This window comes from Nannospalax galili, unplaced genomic scaffold (assembly GCF_000622305.1).
Source record: "Nannospalax galili isolate Female #2095 unplaced genomic scaffold, S.galili_v1.0 scaffold653, whole genome shotgun sequence".
NCBI classification, from domain to species: domain Eukaryota; kingdom Metazoa; phylum Chordata; class Mammalia; order Rodentia; family Spalacidae; genus Nannospalax; species Nannospalax galili.
In genome coordinates, this window is record NW_008334077.1 from 958,881 (window position 1) to 977,468 (window position 18,588).

An 18,588-nucleotide genomic window follows, 5' to 3' on the forward strand; every position below is an offset into this window, starting at 1 on the left:
TAAATTTAGTGTTTCTTTCCTGTCTTCCTTGAGTGACTTCTAGTTTCAATTTCCTTGATTAAAGATAAACTTTTTCTAGTTGTATAAAATTATCATTTTAAGAATAATCATTGTGACAAAAACCCTGAAATGAGAAATTTGGCTAATATGTATATATATATATATATGTGTGTGTGTGTGTGTGTGTGTGTGTGTGTGTATCTATAGACATATACACACATATACATAGTATGTAGATATATACTATACCTCTGGAGAGAAACATGACACACTTTGGTCTGAGGAGAAACCCTAGAAAATGAAGCTCTGAAGCTGTGTGTGTAACAGTCCAGGGAGAGACACTTTATCTGGCCAGATAACACATCACCTTTATGGTCGATGAGTGGCCGTAGTACAATTAATAGTGACCCTAACCTTTCATCTGCTCTACTCTGAGATATGCGATATTTCTATCTAAGATTAACATTTTCAAGATGAGCATAAGTCTAGTCTGCCATTATAAATGGGGAAAGAATTAGAAGCAATTCTCTTGAGATTCCAGGTTCTTGAACTCTGAATTATTCTGATAAGAAGATTGAGAAAAGGCATTCTTTTCTTGTCTGGGATTTTTGAGCTTACAGAAAGAAACAGAACAGGTATAGATACTTCTAGAGATCCAGAATTCATACAACTTTTAATATACTAATAATATCCATCTACCACAGCTGGGAATTCAAACTGCTAAGGATTTTGTGCAGTAGTATCTAGGAAAAACAGATGGGCAAGGAGTCATGTTCAGGAGTGTATAGAACTCCTTGTGATAATGAATTACCTAGTGTCCATCTCTGAATGTAGAAGCAGATGGAGTAGGAAATACACAACTAGAGTAAAAATGTAGCCAAGAGGAAGAGGACCCGACACATGGACAGCTCCACCACTTCACTGAAGGAATGGCAGTGTTCAGGCCCCACAGATGTTTCTGATGACATTACAGCAATGGGACTCTGCATTGTGTCGAATATATAGATTTAGTGTTTGAAAATTTAAACAAAACAAAGTGTAGGACTGATCAGTACAGGAAAAATGAATTTATATATAAATCTAATACTCTTCACATATGTTTGAGGTATGTATAAGGTTCTTACTAACAGAACAAATACATTTAGTGTTGGTTTTTTCTGAAGCATCTTTGACTATATTAGAAAATACTGGACTCACTGCTAAGTTAAAATTCTAAATATGGAATAAATGTTTAGTTTGAACAGATTATAAGTACTTTGGTAAGGAACTGGACTTTGACAGAGGTATTTGTTAAAGATGGAAAAAAATTACTGGGAATATAAACTTTTAAGTTGCCAGCAGCTCTTCCAGTGAACTCAGTGGATGAATGGAGAAAATGTGGATGCACATGGTACCTTCACACATGCTGATGCTCACAGTTGCTGATTGTGGCAGGTGAACACAAAACCGGCAAAGTGGAAAATCAAGAGATGTTTTTCACAGAAGTACATGTTTTATTTTTATAAAGGTGATGATAACTCCAGCTCTTTTGGCAAGAATAGCATGAGCCAATGTGTCTTGTGTCCATATTTACAAATAGCAGTCAGAAGGTAATTCCTAATTTATTACTCTATCATAGTCTATTTGAAATACTAAAGCAAAATACTGGTGAGCTTATAAGCAATGCAAGTTTATTTTGCACATTCTGAAGGCTAAGAAGTCCAAGGTCAAGATTCTGGCAAATTCATTGGCTAGATAATGTCTACTTCTGGTTTTATACAGAGTCATCTACCCTCACATGGGGCCTGTGGACTCCACCCTCATAACTTTATCACCTCCTTAAGGCCCTGTATCCTAACACTTGGGCATTAAGATTTCAACACAATGAGTCTGAAGAGAGCAGACACATTGACTGTAGCAGTCTCCTCTTTCAGGGTTTCCAAAGCTTAGTTGTCGCCATTTCTAAGTTCTTACAAGATTTGGGGCATGTTCTATAAACAAAACAAAATGTATTAGAGAATTTGCAGGAACTGCTATCTCTGCCACAGTTAAGAAGTGAAAACCAAATCCAATTTGCAGAGGGAAAATAATGCATCTAGGAGACTGCCACAGAAGCTCTGTGTATATGAAACACTTCCAACTTCACTTAGCACAGAGGATCCTGACCTCCTGGTACCTCTTCCTTCACTTCCTCTTGAGTTTCTGTTGGAAGAATTTAAATTCAGCTAAATGCACATGACTTCACAAATGAAGAGGACATACCTACCTTTCACAGATGGCCTATGCAGGCAGGCATGAGGCAGCACTGGTCATATTTGTATTGTAGAGCAGAACAGGCACCCCAGAGATGCTCTGCCCTCACCTGGGGACCTGATAATTGCATTTTTTCTAGTATATTCTTCATGAAATAGATTGGACTGAGAATTGACAAGCATTCAAGGAACACTGTATGCTTTGATGTCATTGCCAAAGAGAGGGCTAAGGTAGCTTATGTTGTGGGCTCAGGAGAGACGCTATTTAGGGTATTGTTGGAGTGAGAACGAGAAAGACATTCTAGAATAGTTCCTATTTGGCTCATTCCAACTCTTGTTGTAATAATAAAGGTAATCAGGAGCCATTTTGCTTTATCTTTTCAGTCCTATTTGAAGTTCAGCTTAGACACCTGGCAGGCATTCTTGCTTTATAGGAATTTTAAACTTTTCTGCTGGTTTGTCATAGAAAGAGTGTGCACATAGCATAAAAGTGTGTTTCCAAAGTACAGGGGGAATACATAATGAAAACTAAGTCTCCTTGGACCCCTGTCTTCCAGCGACCCACTTACCCTTCATGAGAGCCCTGTTTCTGATATTCGGTATACCTTCACAAGACAGTTTATGTTGCAGTGAGTATACAGTATTCAGTCTTTCTTCTTGTCAAGCAGTAATACAGTGAGTGCCAAGTGATTAGAAACTGCAGTTTTTCAGCTAACTTACCTTGGGAACCACACAATGTGGGTGATTGTGGAGGGATCCTATAAGTGGGTATCATCTTTTCTGTTTCTTTAAATGGATATATCATAATTTATTTAGCCAGTTTCCGCACTGGTAAGCATTTAGTTGACAATTCAGATAGTACTATATTAAATAGTTTTATGTGTATATACATTCTATTTTGTACCCTTATAATATGTTGTTATGAAAATTCTTAAAGGTAAAATTGCTGAGTCAAAGAAGTGTTTTTTCGTTTTGACAAGATCTTCTCAAATTTTTGTCCATAGAGGTTGCTACCCATAGAATTATATTTTCTGTGAGGAATTATGATGCAAATGTTTTGAGACTTATCAGAAAAATTATAGTTGCTGTAGGATCAGGAAAACAAATCATGATAATTAGGTGACTATAAATGAGTTCTAGACCATAATTATAGCAATATGCAAACTGAATGGATCTTTTTCTGTAAAGTCGATGGCCTGACATCTGGTGCCTACTATGCTTTAAATTACCTTACTCTAAATTTAAAGCATGGGGAGAGGGGTGGCTGGAGAGATGACTCAGCAGTTAAGAGCACTGGCTACTCTTGTAGAGACCGGATTTGGTTCCTAGCACCCACATAGTGGCTAACAGTCATCCATAACTCCAGTTCCAAGGATTCAACACCTTCTTCTGGCCTCTGTGGATATTGCACACACAATGCACTTTCATACATGCAGGCAAAACACTCATGCACATAAAGTAAATAAAATTTTAATTACTTGTTCAAGCACATGGTAGTTCCATTTTCAATCCTTAATTTAAATAATAATCTGATCCTACTAATGACATAATGTGTCAAGTACTGTTCTATGTATCTTTTATAATCTCAGTTCATTTAATTTTTTTCAACAATCCTATACAGCACTTATTATGACTATCCTAATTTACAGATGAGAAAACTGAGGCCCAGAGATACTGATAGTGCTGGTAACATAGTGTTGCAGTCTGGACTCAAGATTGTTGGGCCCAAGCTCAAACATGCACCTGAACCAGAAGACTTGACTAAATGTGTAAAGCATTTTTAATTGTTTGGAAATCATGTTACATACACACATCTATTGGTTCCTGAGCTTGTATTCATTTTCTCATCATACACAAACTTCCTTTTCCTTGTGTCTTTTTGTGCTTTCAAACATGCCCTTTACAGATGTGACAGATAGAATAGGAAACTTTTGTTTGTTTTATCCCAAGAACACCTAAAATATTTTAGGGGTCAAGTTAAATGGTCCTCTGTGACAACCCTTCTCAGTATGATAAGTAAATATATAGCAATTTTACATTTTTCATTTTAAATTCATGATCCTCAAGAAATTTCAAAAATATGCCCACGAATCTCCTAAGAAACATTTATAATAATAAATGATTAAGCGTTTTTACAAAGAGCTTCCTGTGGTCCTTTCAACAAGCTCCCGTGACACTTTTCCCCGGCACGCACGTGGCTGTAGTCTCCCTACCTTGACATCCAGGCCGCAGTGAAATATTGGAGGCATAAAAACTGCATTTGGTAGGTCTGCTCCGAAGGGGTCATGGAAAAGTCATCTTTGATTTGTTAATGGAACTTTCTTTTAGATGTATGGCAGCAGTGATGTGCATCCTAAGGGAAAAATGGTCCATTTTATAAAGGTTTATTTTCATATTTTATACACTGTAGTTCTGTTGTGTGTTTTTGATTTAGTAACAATTTATGTGTTTTTATGTCCCAGAGCACTGCGGCCTGTGGTGTTGAGGCTCACAGCGATGCCATCCAGCCCTGCCACATCAGAGAGGCCATTCGACGCTATGGCCACAAGATTGGCCCCCTGTCCCCATTCACAGTACGTAATAACAGAGTTATAAAAAGTTATATTTATAATCTGAAAGAATTTTGATTTTCAAGTGGTCAAATGAAGAAGCAATGGAATTGTTGAAAGCAATTTGTGGTGGCTGTAATTTTGTTGTATAAAAGTGGCATAATTCTCTTGGGAAATAAAAGTCATTTTTGTCTCTTTTTGGAAGGACTTTTTTTTCTACAAAATATTATTTTCTTTCAATTACATATTAAGCTTTTTTGTTGGAGCTTATAGTTTCTACTTTTTTCAAAGCTACAGTTTATAAAACTTTTGTCAAATTATATGTATCCAAACGTTGCTAGAAGCATTTTATATTTTAAATTGGTTAGACTGGCATTACCACTTCTATCAGATGTCCTTTTCCTAAACATACTCTGAGTTGGAAGAAGAAGAGATGATTTCTGTGCTGGCTTTGAACTAGGCTGAACTGCAGACAGGCTTTCACATCTTTAAATAATTTGAAAGCTTATAATCAAGGTTTTGTTTTTTTTAATGGAGAATTGAAGACTTGATAGTTCAGCAGCCTAAAGAAAGTGTTTCTGTGTGTGTTTTAGTCTCATGCTTATCTTACAGCCCTTAAAAACATCTTTATTTATGTTAATGGGAGTTTCTCCAAATCTTTCTCTGTTTCTAAAAAAGAGGGTTTGACATTCAAAAGTATGGCTTGATTTACATAATCAAGGAACAATAAAATTTACTTTTTAATACATCCATTGACCTAAAAGGCAGAATATGCATGACTATATGAATAACAAATTAATGACTACATAGTAAATATGACATAGGATATACTTTTTTTTTTTTTTTTTTTTTTTTTTTTTTTTTGTCTTTTTGAGACAGGTGTAGCCCCAGCTAGCCTGGAACTAGCTATGGAGACCAGGCTACCCTCAACCTCACAGAGATTCATCCACCCGCCCCTGCCTCCTGAGTGCTGGGATTAAAGACGTGCACCACCAGTGCTTTTCCCTGAGTGAAATTTATCATCTTTTATTCATAGGATGTTTCTTTCTAAATTATATCATTTACTTTTTTCTTTGTATTCACGGATACAGTTTTCTTTCAAAACTTTATTCTTCCTAATTACTGTGAATTATATGACACCTCCTCGTGACAGCATGATAAGTGTTTCATAAATGTCTCTGGATGTGCTTTTACAATGGTGACCATCATTTTCATTCTGCTATTTAAAATTTGTCTTGCTTGACACACAAAAAAACTGATTTTCTTTTGCTTTCATATTTTTTTTTAATTCCAAGAATTTAACCCCGGGCCTCACACATATGCTAAGCATACACCCCACCAGTGAGAACATGATTTTAATACTGCTAATTGGAGACATATATCCTTTGCTTAAATATTTTAGGGTCTTGAAATTGAGAAGAAAGAATAGAATCAGGTATCCCATTTTAATGAGGTTATTTTAAGCCACAAGTCAAGAGGCAGCTGAGACTTAGAAACATAGGAGATCATTGGAAATACGAATTTTAAAGCCAATTGGAAAAACTAACTTTTAACAAGCGATTGAAAATGTCAAAATAGCGAGGTGTGGTGGCACACACCTGTAATCCCAACACTTGGGAGGCAGGGGCAAGCAGATATTGGTGAGTTCAAGGCCAGCTTGGTCTACATAGTGAGGTCCAGGCCAGCTGGGGCTACAGGGAGACCCTGTCTCAAAAAGGCCTATGATAAGGGAAGAAAATATTAAAATACAGATGCTCAGATAAAAGCCACTAGTGCCCGATGGAGTGGGGAGAGAAGATGGAAACATGGAAACGAGAACGAGGGGCCAGCAACCAAGAAGCACGTGACACCTAGCAATAGGAAATGGATTTTTGAAAAGTACCGAAAGTGGTAGCAGAAGATGTTATCTGGGCTGGAGAGATGACTCGGCAGTTAAAAGCACTTACTGCTCTTGCAGAGGACCTGAGTTCAGGTCTCAGCACCCCCATGGCAGCTCATAGCCATCTATAACTCCAGTTCCAGAGGATCCAACACACTCTTCTGGCTTCTGAGAGCCAGGCATACGTGCAAGCACTCCTATATGTAAAATAAATAAATGAATATTTTGAAAAAGAAAAATGTACCTAATGCAAGGAGGAAAAACTTGTAATCAATAATCTTCACCATCATCAAAAAGAAGTGGTAGCCGCTTCATTCATTAAATTCTTTGTTAAATACACTGGGAAATTGCCCAAGAACCATCTTGGTTGGCGATCTTCTGTAAGTGTGTGAGGGTAAGGTTATGAAGAGTTCACTGAAGCCCATGTTACCCAGGTACCAGAGACTCTCACTCCTGTTCACCTAGGATCTCTGGTCTGACTTAAGCAGGTTACTTAATTTGTTCTAAATCTCAGTGTTCTTATCTATAAAATGAGAAGAATACAGATTTTCCTTTGTTGTAAGGATTAAATATGACAAAGAAAATAGAAAGTTCTCTCTGCTTCTAATAACTGTCTCTCCTACTTTTCCACTCTTTTATTTCTACATTTTCCCATTCTCTCACAGAACAATCTGAAATTGAACACAGTGTTAGTTGACCATATTAAGTTTCTGATTCAATAGTGTTTCACCTAGAGAAACTACAATTTCACCTAATTTGACATAATAAATTCTAAAACTGAATTTTACCTCCTCCCACCCCATTTAATATTAAAAATAACTATTAAAATTGTATATTTATCTGGACAGCATTCAACTTTAGGGCATTTTTATATGGTAAATGTCGCATTTTTTTTAGATCAGTGGGCTATATTTATATGAAAGATACTTGGCTTCAATCTGTAATAAGTAGTACTCTCAAAAACTTTATTGAAAAAAGTGGCGGCCAATAAAAATATAAATATTTAAGAGTTCTGCCCAACTTCTACTTGGTATTTACATGTAAAAATTTGAATACTTTGAGACATTTAATTTTCCAAATTGAACATTAAATGCAGACAAATCTAATGTGCTCAGATATTAGTATTATCCATGAATATAAAATTCTAGATCAAAATCGTCAAAGCGGGACCAGGGGAGATGACTAAATTGGTAAAGTGCTTGCCCTCTAAGCAAAAGGTCCTGAGTTCAAACCCCAGCACCTGCATAAAGAAGCTGGGTATAGTGACACACTGTAATCCCAGTCCTAGGCAGGCAGAGACAGGTGGATCCCAGGGGCTTTCTAGCCAGCCAGTACAGCTGCTTTGGTACACTCTGGTTCAGTGAGAGACCCCATCTCAGAAAAGAAGGTGCAAAGCTATTGAAGAAGACAGCAACACCAACCTAACCTCAACACATACATGTACACCTGCAGGAACACATGTACACTCATGAACACAGACACACACAAGTAGTCAAAGCAATATGACATGTCTCTTTCAATAGGACTCTTGGGAGCTTAACCAGACTCAATGGATGGACCCACATTGAAGAACATTTGGGGACACAAATTAGACTCTATAGACTGTATAGAGTCTAATTTATGGGGGTACAGTAAGGAGAGGTATGGATTGGGAAGGGATCTAAATAGTATCAGATTATACTATATGAAAATTGCAAAAAAATCAATTAAAATTGAGTAAATAAATAGAAATACAGTGTAAAGAATTTTTAAGTATTTCCCATCCCTATTAGTCTAGTGCAAACATCTTTCAATAACTAATGATATGAGACCATAGCATCCCAAGAAGCCTCTGCTATGCATATACTTGGATATGTGTCTGTGTACATGTATGCGAGAGAGAAAGAGAATGTTCACAGCCATCATGGAAGAGTCTAGGGTGAGCTCTATCATGCACTCGCAAAGTATCTTTGGGTCCAATTCAAAGCCTCTCTGAGACTCACTCGCTCAAGCCCTAAGTAGCTTTAAAATGCTATGGTTCTGCCTCAGCATTTAAGAAAACTGAGTAGATATTTTTAAAGCTTCTTTCTAGAGATACAGTTAATTCTTTAGGTCAATAACCATGCTTAAGTGAGAACTTTTATTCTCTCATATTCTAGCTTCATAGAAGGCTACCTGGCCCTAGAAAAGCTTAGAGCATTCGTGTATTTTTCTTCTTGACTATCAGAAGCTAAAACAAATGCAGGCATTGCACATGGGATTGAGTCATCACACTCAGTGGACAGTTGCTCTGGCTTTCAGAACTGCAGGCCTTGTTTTATATCAGCCCTGCGTAGCGTTTCCCACTGCAGGCTGGGCTTGAGCTTTAGACTAAGTAATTATGGGGTCCATGGAGGTAAATCGCCTCAATCTGTGGTTACCACAGAGGCAGCCCCCATAAATGCTGCAGCTCAAAGCCCAAAGCCAAGGTCACAGAGCGTGACTGTGGAGCAGCTTCAAGTACCTTCTCAGGTACTCAGAGTGAACCTTACAGAGTGCAATGACTGCATCCTCACTTCAAGAGGTCTCTGCCATGCGCTCCTCCTTTCAGCACAGGGAGAGTGTGGGGTAGCGTGGCCATATTATTGGTGTACATAGCCTGCAAATTGGTTTCAGTTGAAGGAGATAGTTTTTCATTTTAAAAGATAGATTTATGTATTGTAATATAAACTATGAAGCTGTCTACCTGGTCATGTGATTCATGATACAAAATGGAGCAGGTATATTCAGCCTTGAAGGTTGGGCCATTTCTTAGAGCTGTGGGTAACAGAGCAGCCCTTTTCAGGTGAGTTTTTCTAAGGCATGAGAAAACTCTGGATACCCCTCTGGGGTGTGGGGGGGTTCTCTGCTTGTTTAAAAGGCTTGGGGAAGAAGGGAAGAATTTGAACCTGATAAAATGAAAAAGGGACAGTGATGCCAGGACTAGCTTCGCAACAGGAGATTGTAGGACTCCAGAATGCTGTTATAGTTTCTTGTCTTTGCAGTCTTCTGGGGGAATGGAATAATCTTCTCAGTGCCTCCTAAAAAGAAAATCCCTCAAAAAAGAAAGAGGAGGGAGGGGAAGATAGGGAGGGAAGAAGAGACGGAGGAGAAGGAAAGGCAGAGAGGACCAGGGAGGGAGAAAGGAGAAAAATAGCAAGATTCCTTTAACTCAGAATTTCATAAAAGCAGTAAAAGAATTAGTTGGAGAAAACTAAAGTCAACGGAACTATTTCTGCTTCTTTGTGTTTTGAGACAAGATTTTGCTATATTGCCCAAGCTAGCCTCCAGCTCTGTGATCCTCCTGCCTCAGCCTCCTGAATGCTGGGAATATGGAAATACAGCTATGCACTAACATGCCCAGTAGAACTATTTCTAAATTTTAAAATTGTGCTCTAAAAACAGCAAGAAACTTTTGTCTGAAAACAAAAAGAATATAAATATTAAATATACCCTCAGACTGGGGATATTGCTTAATGGTAGAGTATTTGTTTTAGCATGCATGGGGCCCTGAGTTCAATACTCAGTGCTGAAAAGAATTATGAGCAGAAATGCACCCTCATTCGGGATATTGAATTGAGCAAAAATTACACTTAAAATTTAAATTTTTATTTATATTTATATTTAAATTAGATGAATCTTAGAAAATAGCACATTGCTTTATTATAGGAGATTCTCACCATGCCAGGTACTGAGTGTATCTAATGTTCATAAGCATGCTTTGTGAGGGTGCTATGTGTTTATATAGAAAGGTACACATATGGCGGTGCCTGTGCATATGAAAGAGATTGATGTCGGTATCTTCCTCAATTGCTATTGTTTTATTTTTTGAGACTGGGTCTTTCACAAACCTGGAGCTTTCTGATTAGGGTAGACTAGCTAGCTAGCAAGTCCCAAAGATCCTCCTCTCTCTCTCCCCGCAACCCCCAGTGCCTGACTTTTATGTAGGTGATGGGGATCAGAGTTACTGAGCAAGCCATGTCCTCATCCCCCTATAAGCATGTTGTTTTTGGTTTTGTTGAGACAGGGTCTCCCTGTAGCCTCAGCTGGCCTTGAACTCACAAAGATCTGCCTGCCTCTGCCTCCTGAGTACTGGGATTATAGGCTGGGCCACCACACCCAGCCTCCTATAAGCACGTGTGACAAAAATTCCCTTCAAGTAGCCAGGATGAAAACCTGCTGAACTGGAAATTATTTGTTTTTTGGTGATTTCTTATATAATGTCACATACCTTAGTCAACAAATATTAATTGTTGGACTATCATTTAACTTAATGATATTGCTGCACAGTTAATCTCACAACATAAGTAAACAAAGTATAAACAGGAATTTACATTTTCCAAAAATGAAACTGGTATCTTTTATTATGCCCAACATATATTTAAAATTATATTGAAGGTAGGAAAAATGTGCAGAAAAAAATAATTATGCCTTGCCTTCCTGGCTGATGTTTTAATTTTGATTTGATTTAAACCAAATCCCCTAAGCTGTGTATGCACAGATCGAACATTCCACCCCCATGTGCTGCCTCTGCATGACCTCAAGCTGTGAGAGTAGAAAAATTCAGAGCCCATATGTCACTCAGATGTTCAATGTCTCCCTGGCACCTGGGTAGGCTTTCCTACCTGGTTAGTCACTTGCTATTCTGGGCATGGGCCCACTATATGGAGTAGGGCTCTCCAGATCTAGAAGTATTTTGGCTGATTAGTTGACAGAGGTGGTAAGGGAGCCCAGTGTCAGCCTCTGAATTTGCCCAGTTGCAGTCAAGGTGATAGTCAGGCCCTAAAAACCAGGGAGGGAGGTTTTGATTTCCTTCTCTGGCTCCAGAAGGTCACAGCCTGGCCTACAGGTTGCTGTCAATTCCAATTCCAACATTTGTGCAGACTTCACAAGTTTCCAGTAGAGAAGTTCGAGACCAGGTTTCTGGCACCGATTCTTAGTCTGCATGCCTGATCCAACCTAAAACACCCTTTATTGTATTCACAACTAATAAGTAAATATGTTGTAGTTGACAAACCTTCCTCAGCTAGCTGGGCTGTCAGTGGAGACAGGGAAGAAGAGGAATAGAGGAGAGAAAAGAAAAAAGAAAAAGAAAGCCAGCCTGGTCTCTATAGCAAGGTTTTCTTAGAAACCACTGGCTAAGGAAGACAGTACAAGGGTTTGCTGCTTATATCAAGCTAACTTCACCTTAGCCTTTCATAGCAAATGATACCTACATGGCCCACTCACAAATGGCTAGAAAATAATGTAGTAAAGCAATTCTCTATACTGCTGAGTTACTCTTTATCACTTACCAGTGCTAAAACAATTCAAAGCCACACCTTCTGATGGAATAAAGCACATTCTCATAAGGGCAGCGCTTGATTTCCAAGTATAATAGCACTCCACTTGGCAAAGCCCATGCTTAGACAACTGAACAACACAGTTTTTCAGTGGAAGGACCAGTGTTAGTGTCCTCCATACCCTGAGATTCTTATAGCTCCGGTATCTCCATTCAATTAAGTAAATATTTTCTACAAAATTATGTTAATATAGAGCTGGGATTTGGCATATGAAGAGGGGTACCCAGCTGTGCCTGTATTTCCTCTAATAAGTATTTCCTCTAAATAGTACATAGTGAATTAGTTTTATCTCTTATATATGAGATTATATATTAAGAAAATATTAGATACTGATGTCATCAAGGAGAGATTTGGTCTGGGTGAGAGTAGAATAGGAACAGCTGTCTTAGAAAATGTAGCTCATGGTGCTGCCAAGGAAAGACCAGCCTGAGATGATGCAGTAAGCAGAGCACAGCACTGCAGTGTTGCAGCAGGAGGCCGAAGAGTCTCTTCTTAGGTTGTGCTAAAGAGAATGGAGAGGACAAAATGCACTCAAAGATTCTTGACATACAGAATACTTAGAACAGGACCCTTAATGAGGGAACTCAAGATGGCAAGTTTATAACTTGGGCTTCTGCATAAACAATTAAAATGTTCTCATGATTGAATTCAGTGTCCAGATGCCTGCAGAGAACTTGAATTTAAAGACTCAACAAGAAGACTAATTTCAAGAGCATTTCCTGGTTAATGGGCTGAGGGTTTACATGGGGGGCATAAATAGGGCTTCATGCAGAAGTGATCTAAACATAAAAATAAAAAAGACATTACAGCCTTCTATTTCATTTTATGCATATATTCATTTATGACCATAAAATCCCATGATCATTTTGCTGATCTGATTAACAAATTGGCTTTCTAAATCATTAATGAATTTGGTCCTGCATTCCTGAAAGATGACTGATCTGATCTAGCCAGATGGATTTTTCTCATCATTGAAGGCATGCCTGCAATAGCTTCGTGCCTGTGTATATATACAGAATTGTTCATCTAAACTTTGATTAGTAGCTTTTATCTCTTTATGAGTCCATTATCTCTGCCATCGCCCTGCACCCCAGTCCCCAAAATAAGCTCTAAGTAGTGCAGTCAGAGCGGCATGTGCTGCCAAGTACAGATTTTACAGAACTTGTGGAATGATGCCTTAGCATTTCCCTCAGTTAGGCAGAAATCCAGCCTTACTGACTCTGCGATGCGTCTCACTGGAGACACTCTGCCTAGCTCATCATTAGCCATAACTCACTCTACCTCAGTGAGCATTTCCAGTGTGTGAGTGGCTCCATCTCAGCTTTAGATTTTTTTTTTTTTGCCCTTCTTTGCTAAAAGTCCCTCCTTCAGATTTATGAAAGAAAACAGTTCTTTCTGTGAAAGGGTTTTGTACACTCGCATCTGGAAGTGTTTATTTCAGTGGCATGTAAGCTATCTGTGGATTTAGTTAGCACCAGACCCCCTTTTGTGTACTTCTGCCTTAAAAATTTTATAAATGATCTTATTGAATTTGTGCCAGTGTGCACATGGTTTGGCTGATTGCGGCATATATCCTTTACCTGCCAGTCACCTTTGATTTATGTTCCTTCTGTTAAGCCTTTGCCTTCCAAAACTGCTGCCACTGAACTGTCCTCTAAATCATCTTATTGGTTAGATTACTCCAAGATGAGTTGGTATGTTTTTGGTTGCCTACAGACAGAAGAATTTATATTTTTCTGCCCATACCATACCCACTTCTAGTAAAGCCACTTACAGGATTGGACAAGCTATGTCATCAATCTCCTTCTTCCAAATGAATACCATCTGAAACACTGTGCCAAGTCGAGACCAAAGTGATAAAGAAGTGTTCTTTGGCGTCCACCTCCGAGGAGTCCTTCTTTTGCAAATAGACTGGGCCTTGGATTGGGTCTAATGTGAAGACTTCTCATTTTCAGTTCTCAGACAGGGAGAAATAAGGCCCCTCAAATTAAAAAGTGAGCTTTGTCACAATGGCAGAGCTTTGGGGGCTTCACAAGAGCGTTCCTGACGTGTGAGTTTCCTGGAGAAAAGCAGATGACGAGTTCTCTGATGGTGGCTGTTTACGGTGGTTTCAAGGTGTTTCCTATTTGTAAAGAAAGATCCTGAAGCGCTCATTCTCAAGTGTGTCTGTCAAAATGATACATGCTTCAAGCCAGTTTTCTAGAAATTCATTGGTCATTGAACATGCCACTTAACCCGATGATGTAGATTACCAGCTGTACCACTGAGTTACCACCAGTTAACCCACCTGACATGAATTTGCTAGTGAGACTATCAGCTTATATAGCTAGAACATGGCATTAGTGATGCAATTTTTAAGTAAGTTTAGATACTTGCATATCTCACTTAAAGAACTTTACAGATAACTTTTCTTTCTTCCTTTCTATATAATAGTAGAGGGATATTTTAAATATTCATGATTATACATAAAATGTAGTGGAAACATTTAAAATACTTGGATTCCACAGACCCCAGCATCATAGTTCATAAACAATTACAGGCAAAGAACAGAAGTAGGCTGCTTGGCAGTGATCCCACTGAGCCTGGAGATATTTATCCCAAGATTCCCAGGTCTCATTTAAAGTCCTGGAATTTATGTGGAACACCCTGTGCTCTGCCCAGGTGAAGATGTCAGTCATGGTGCAGCTCACTGGCAGAGTTTCTGCTGTTAGAAAGCACCGGAGACGTAAGCATTGGCTTTCCACCAAGATGTCACTTTTATTTTAGCTACGATCCTTAAAATGGATATGATTTTCACATGTGTATGCATGAATGCATGTGAATTTAGTCTCACTTAAAGAGATTATTCTCAATAAACCAAAATGTTATTAATACTGTTTCTTGTAGACAACTGGTTCGCATTCGTCTGTCTTTGATGGATTATCAAAGGTCTTTTGAGTCAAATTGTTTGGTCCTTAGTTCTGCCATTTGTGAAAATTAGCAAATTTTAGTAAATTTTAGTAATAACTATTTGAAGGTTTCTACAACAATCCCTAATATGTAGAACATGCTAAAAAATTGCAAGTGGGTATTTTCTTTGAAATTCATTGTCATCCTAATAAAATTCCAACTAATAGATTATAGTAGTATCTCACCAATAATGCCCTCTTGAGAATTGGAAAGGGAGGCCCAGCTTGACATCTGAGCATGAAATGGAGACCCAGACCCATTGATTGGCTTCTCTTTTCTTATGGCTCTCAAGAAATTTCCTGTTTCTGTCTATTTTTTCGTCTATGGAATGAATGATGATAATGTGTCCTTTTAGCCGGAAAGGCACAGAGTGTCTCAAGATCCATGAATGTTGGAATCTTTTCCTGCCCCACATGCTTGCCCTTGTGTGGGCAAGGGAGCCCATGCTGAGCAGAGTTTCACTTCCGGTGGTGGTGGCATGGCTGACCACATACGGGAAGTGAAGCTTAGAGGCAGAAAGGGTGTGGTGAAAAGAGGAAAAGCTACAGAAACAGTGGGTTCCAAAAAGTGACTGCCAGAAGCTTTTCAGGACTGAGCCTACAGGAGCAGGAAAGTTTAGGCTGAAAGGAGAAATTGAAAGATGTAATGCATTGCGAACTGGCCGAGATGACAGGCTTCCTACCTGAGAGTTAGGGAAGATGCCTGTCCCGGAAATAGTCCCTGCTGCTGCCCTTGCTGATTCTTGAATTTCTACTAGTGGAGCATCATTATCCACTCACAATGTACGTTTTATACCTGGGAAAATGTTTCAAACGTCTATAATTAAACAAATTGTTTGACGATGATAAGTTGGTGACCAATGTGACCTTTAGTCCATTTTCTTAGTCTATTTCAGCAGAACCTTGTTAAGTTAGCTGCTCAAGGCAAATGAAAGCTTCCCAAAGTCTTTGAATTACCAGAAATCTGCTAAGAATTTAATTGTGAAATCGCTATCATCCTATGACTCCAGTATTTGATATTTATATATTTTTCTTCCATCCCAAATTGAAAGTTTTCCTTCAGTTCTCCTCAGTGGAAAGAAAAATATTGTAATGTTATATGAACAAACCCTCTGAGGCCCTTCCTAATTTTGGTAGCAGTATTTCTTGCATACTTGGTTGAGAGAATTCTGCCACTGTCTCGACATTAATCTCAAGACAGCCTCTGAGTGCCCATACTTCTCTTAAAAGTCAAGTTCTAGAGAAAGAATCCTTTTAGCCCTTGGATATATGTGGACTTGGGGAATACTTAGTGTTGCTGGGTGTATAAGAAGAATACAAATCCAATCTCCTTCCTGTTTCTTGGACTATGAACCATTTTCTCCTCTAATCCAGTCCTGGTCTTTGACCAACTCCCTTCAAGACATATATTTCCTGGTCTGATCCAAACTTGGGGAGGACCTATTCTCAGATAAAGGTAGTGCATCTTAATCATGTGGTGCCTCTCTCAGCAGCAGATAATGCTTTGTTTTGTTTTGCTTATTTGGAGCTTAAAATAAAAGGTGAATGAATGAATCAGACTTATATGATGATGTTCTGTGTCAGAGTCTGATTTTAATCATCCTGATCAATTTTAGGCCCACACTCGATGTGGCCTGTGTAAGTAGACAGTCTATGACCTATGATTAATCTGTTTACAAATACTAACAAGGCAGCCAAAAGAATGATTGGATGCTTCATTATTACTATTTGGCATTGGTCATTGATTTCTTGGGAATCCAAGGCAAACTGAAGCCCAAGCTAAGCTGCCTCAGGAGTGACATCTGTTTTAAAATGAAATGTTCATATTGAACAGACTGAAAGGAAAAGAACAAGACTGTTCATAGCATCTGGCTGGAACCTTGACTGGAGCTATCAAATGCTCAGCCAATAGGAAGGAACTGTGCTGTAAGGCTCCAGGGCTCCGAGGATTGTCTGTGAATGTGGAGGAGAACCTTCTGTCATTTTGCAGATGGCATTTAGGGAATTAGGTAATGTAGATGAAACTTATGCTCTTCATAGTTAATAATTTTATCATGGAACTGATCTTATTTGTGTAACTTCTTGAGAGCACTTTTTAATATTCAAAGGAAATGAAGTCCAATGATTAGGTTCCAAGAGTACTTTCCTGTAATAGAGTATTGCTTTTTGTCACTCATGTGACTCTTATAAGCTCTTAAATTGAAAGCTTCTAGTGAGAACTAGTGCTGTTTATTCTAAAGTTGCAATTATAAATATGTTGTGGTAAAGATAGAATTGAATTAGCATGATCCATTTAAGAAGGTTTTGTCTAAAATATTGTCAACACCAGAATAACCAATTGGAAAACAAAATTTGAAGCCATTCAGTTAGCAGAATGATTTGGATATTAAAGAATCCCTAGTTGTTAGACGATTATAGGTTCTCATAGACACAGCCTTATTTTTTGATAAAAGTGCCTTTGTTAGTGGTATGCTCCTGTACAGTTTCAGACACATTTTTATGATACATTTTTATGCATAGCCATCAATTAGGAGAAAAGTCTAGACATCTTGTTTTCAAACTCTTCTTGGAAAAAAAAATCACCCCACATGCTGCTATGAAATATGTAAGGTTCCCACACAGACTAGTTGTCTGTGTTCTGAGTGAGGCATTTTTCTCCTGCCCCATTAAGAAATAAATTCCCAACTTGTAATACTTTTTGCCACATGGCTAAATAAAAGAGCTGGACAGCTGCAGGTTGGAGATAGGACTTCACGTGTTTCTTCACTAGAAAAAAAAATTGTCTTTTTATGCTAAAGAAAAGCAGACATCCATCCACAGATGTTGTGATTCTATTTGCCTTGGGTACAATGAGGGCAGGGGAATATCGGGATCTCAGCAAAGGAAAACAGAGTTCAAAGGAATGTGTCCTGGTGTACTCTGTCAGCTGGGAGGTTGGCATTATGCTCTGTATGCAAATAGAGACAAGACTGGAGAAGAAACCTCTTCCCATGTCACAGTCAGGAAACCCTGTTCTCAGATGCCTCTACCTTCTTGCCAATGGTGAGTGTTGGTTTGCCTCTTCTTGCTGCCCAGGGAAATCAGCCTCAGCATAAAAGAACCATGAAAACATGATGATGAGTAAAGGGAGTCAGGCACAAATGAACAGTATTGTATGGTTCCACTTACATGAGCTAGCTAAACAGGCCAGTTTCATAGCAACAAAAAGTAGACTCGATAGTCCAGGGATGAGAGCAGTGAGGATTAAATTGCTTAATTACTATAGATTTTTTTTTCTATTTGAGTGATGAAAAGTTTTGGAAAATAGATTGTGCTACTCAATATTTTGAATGTAATTAGTATACTGAACGGTACACTTAAAATAGTTAAAAGGGACTGGCATAGTAGCACAGTACATCTGTAATCTCAGCAACCAGAGACGCTGAGGCAGGAGGAAGATGTGTTCAAGCCCAACCTGGGCTACACAAGACCTTGTCTCAAAAAATAAAAACAATATCATATGACCAATTAAGAGTAGTTAAAATGACAACTTTTATGTTAGAATTATCTTAGCACATCCTGCCCCCCCCCAAGAAAGGACAACTGTTTCAGAATGCCATGAAGGTCTGTAGATTGGCCTGACCTAGCATCATAAATGGATAG

The 18,588-nt window shown here is 38.5% G+C and overlaps 1 protein-coding gene across 2 annotated transcripts in view; it reads left to right on the top strand.

The window, feature by feature from the left end:
• Supt3h (SPT3 homolog, SAGA and STAGA complex component) overlaps positions 1 to 18,588 on the top strand; it is a 459,651-nt gene that overhangs the window by 381,343 nt on the left and 59,720 nt on the right. For both annotated transcript variants that reach the window (XM_029561584.1, XM_008829029.3), the window contains one exon: positions 4,694 to 4,804. In XM_029561584.1, the coding sequence (XP_029417444.1) occupies positions 4,694 to 4,804 (111 nt within the window). The remainder of the gene's footprint in view (positions 1 to 4,693; positions 4,805 to 18,588) is intronic.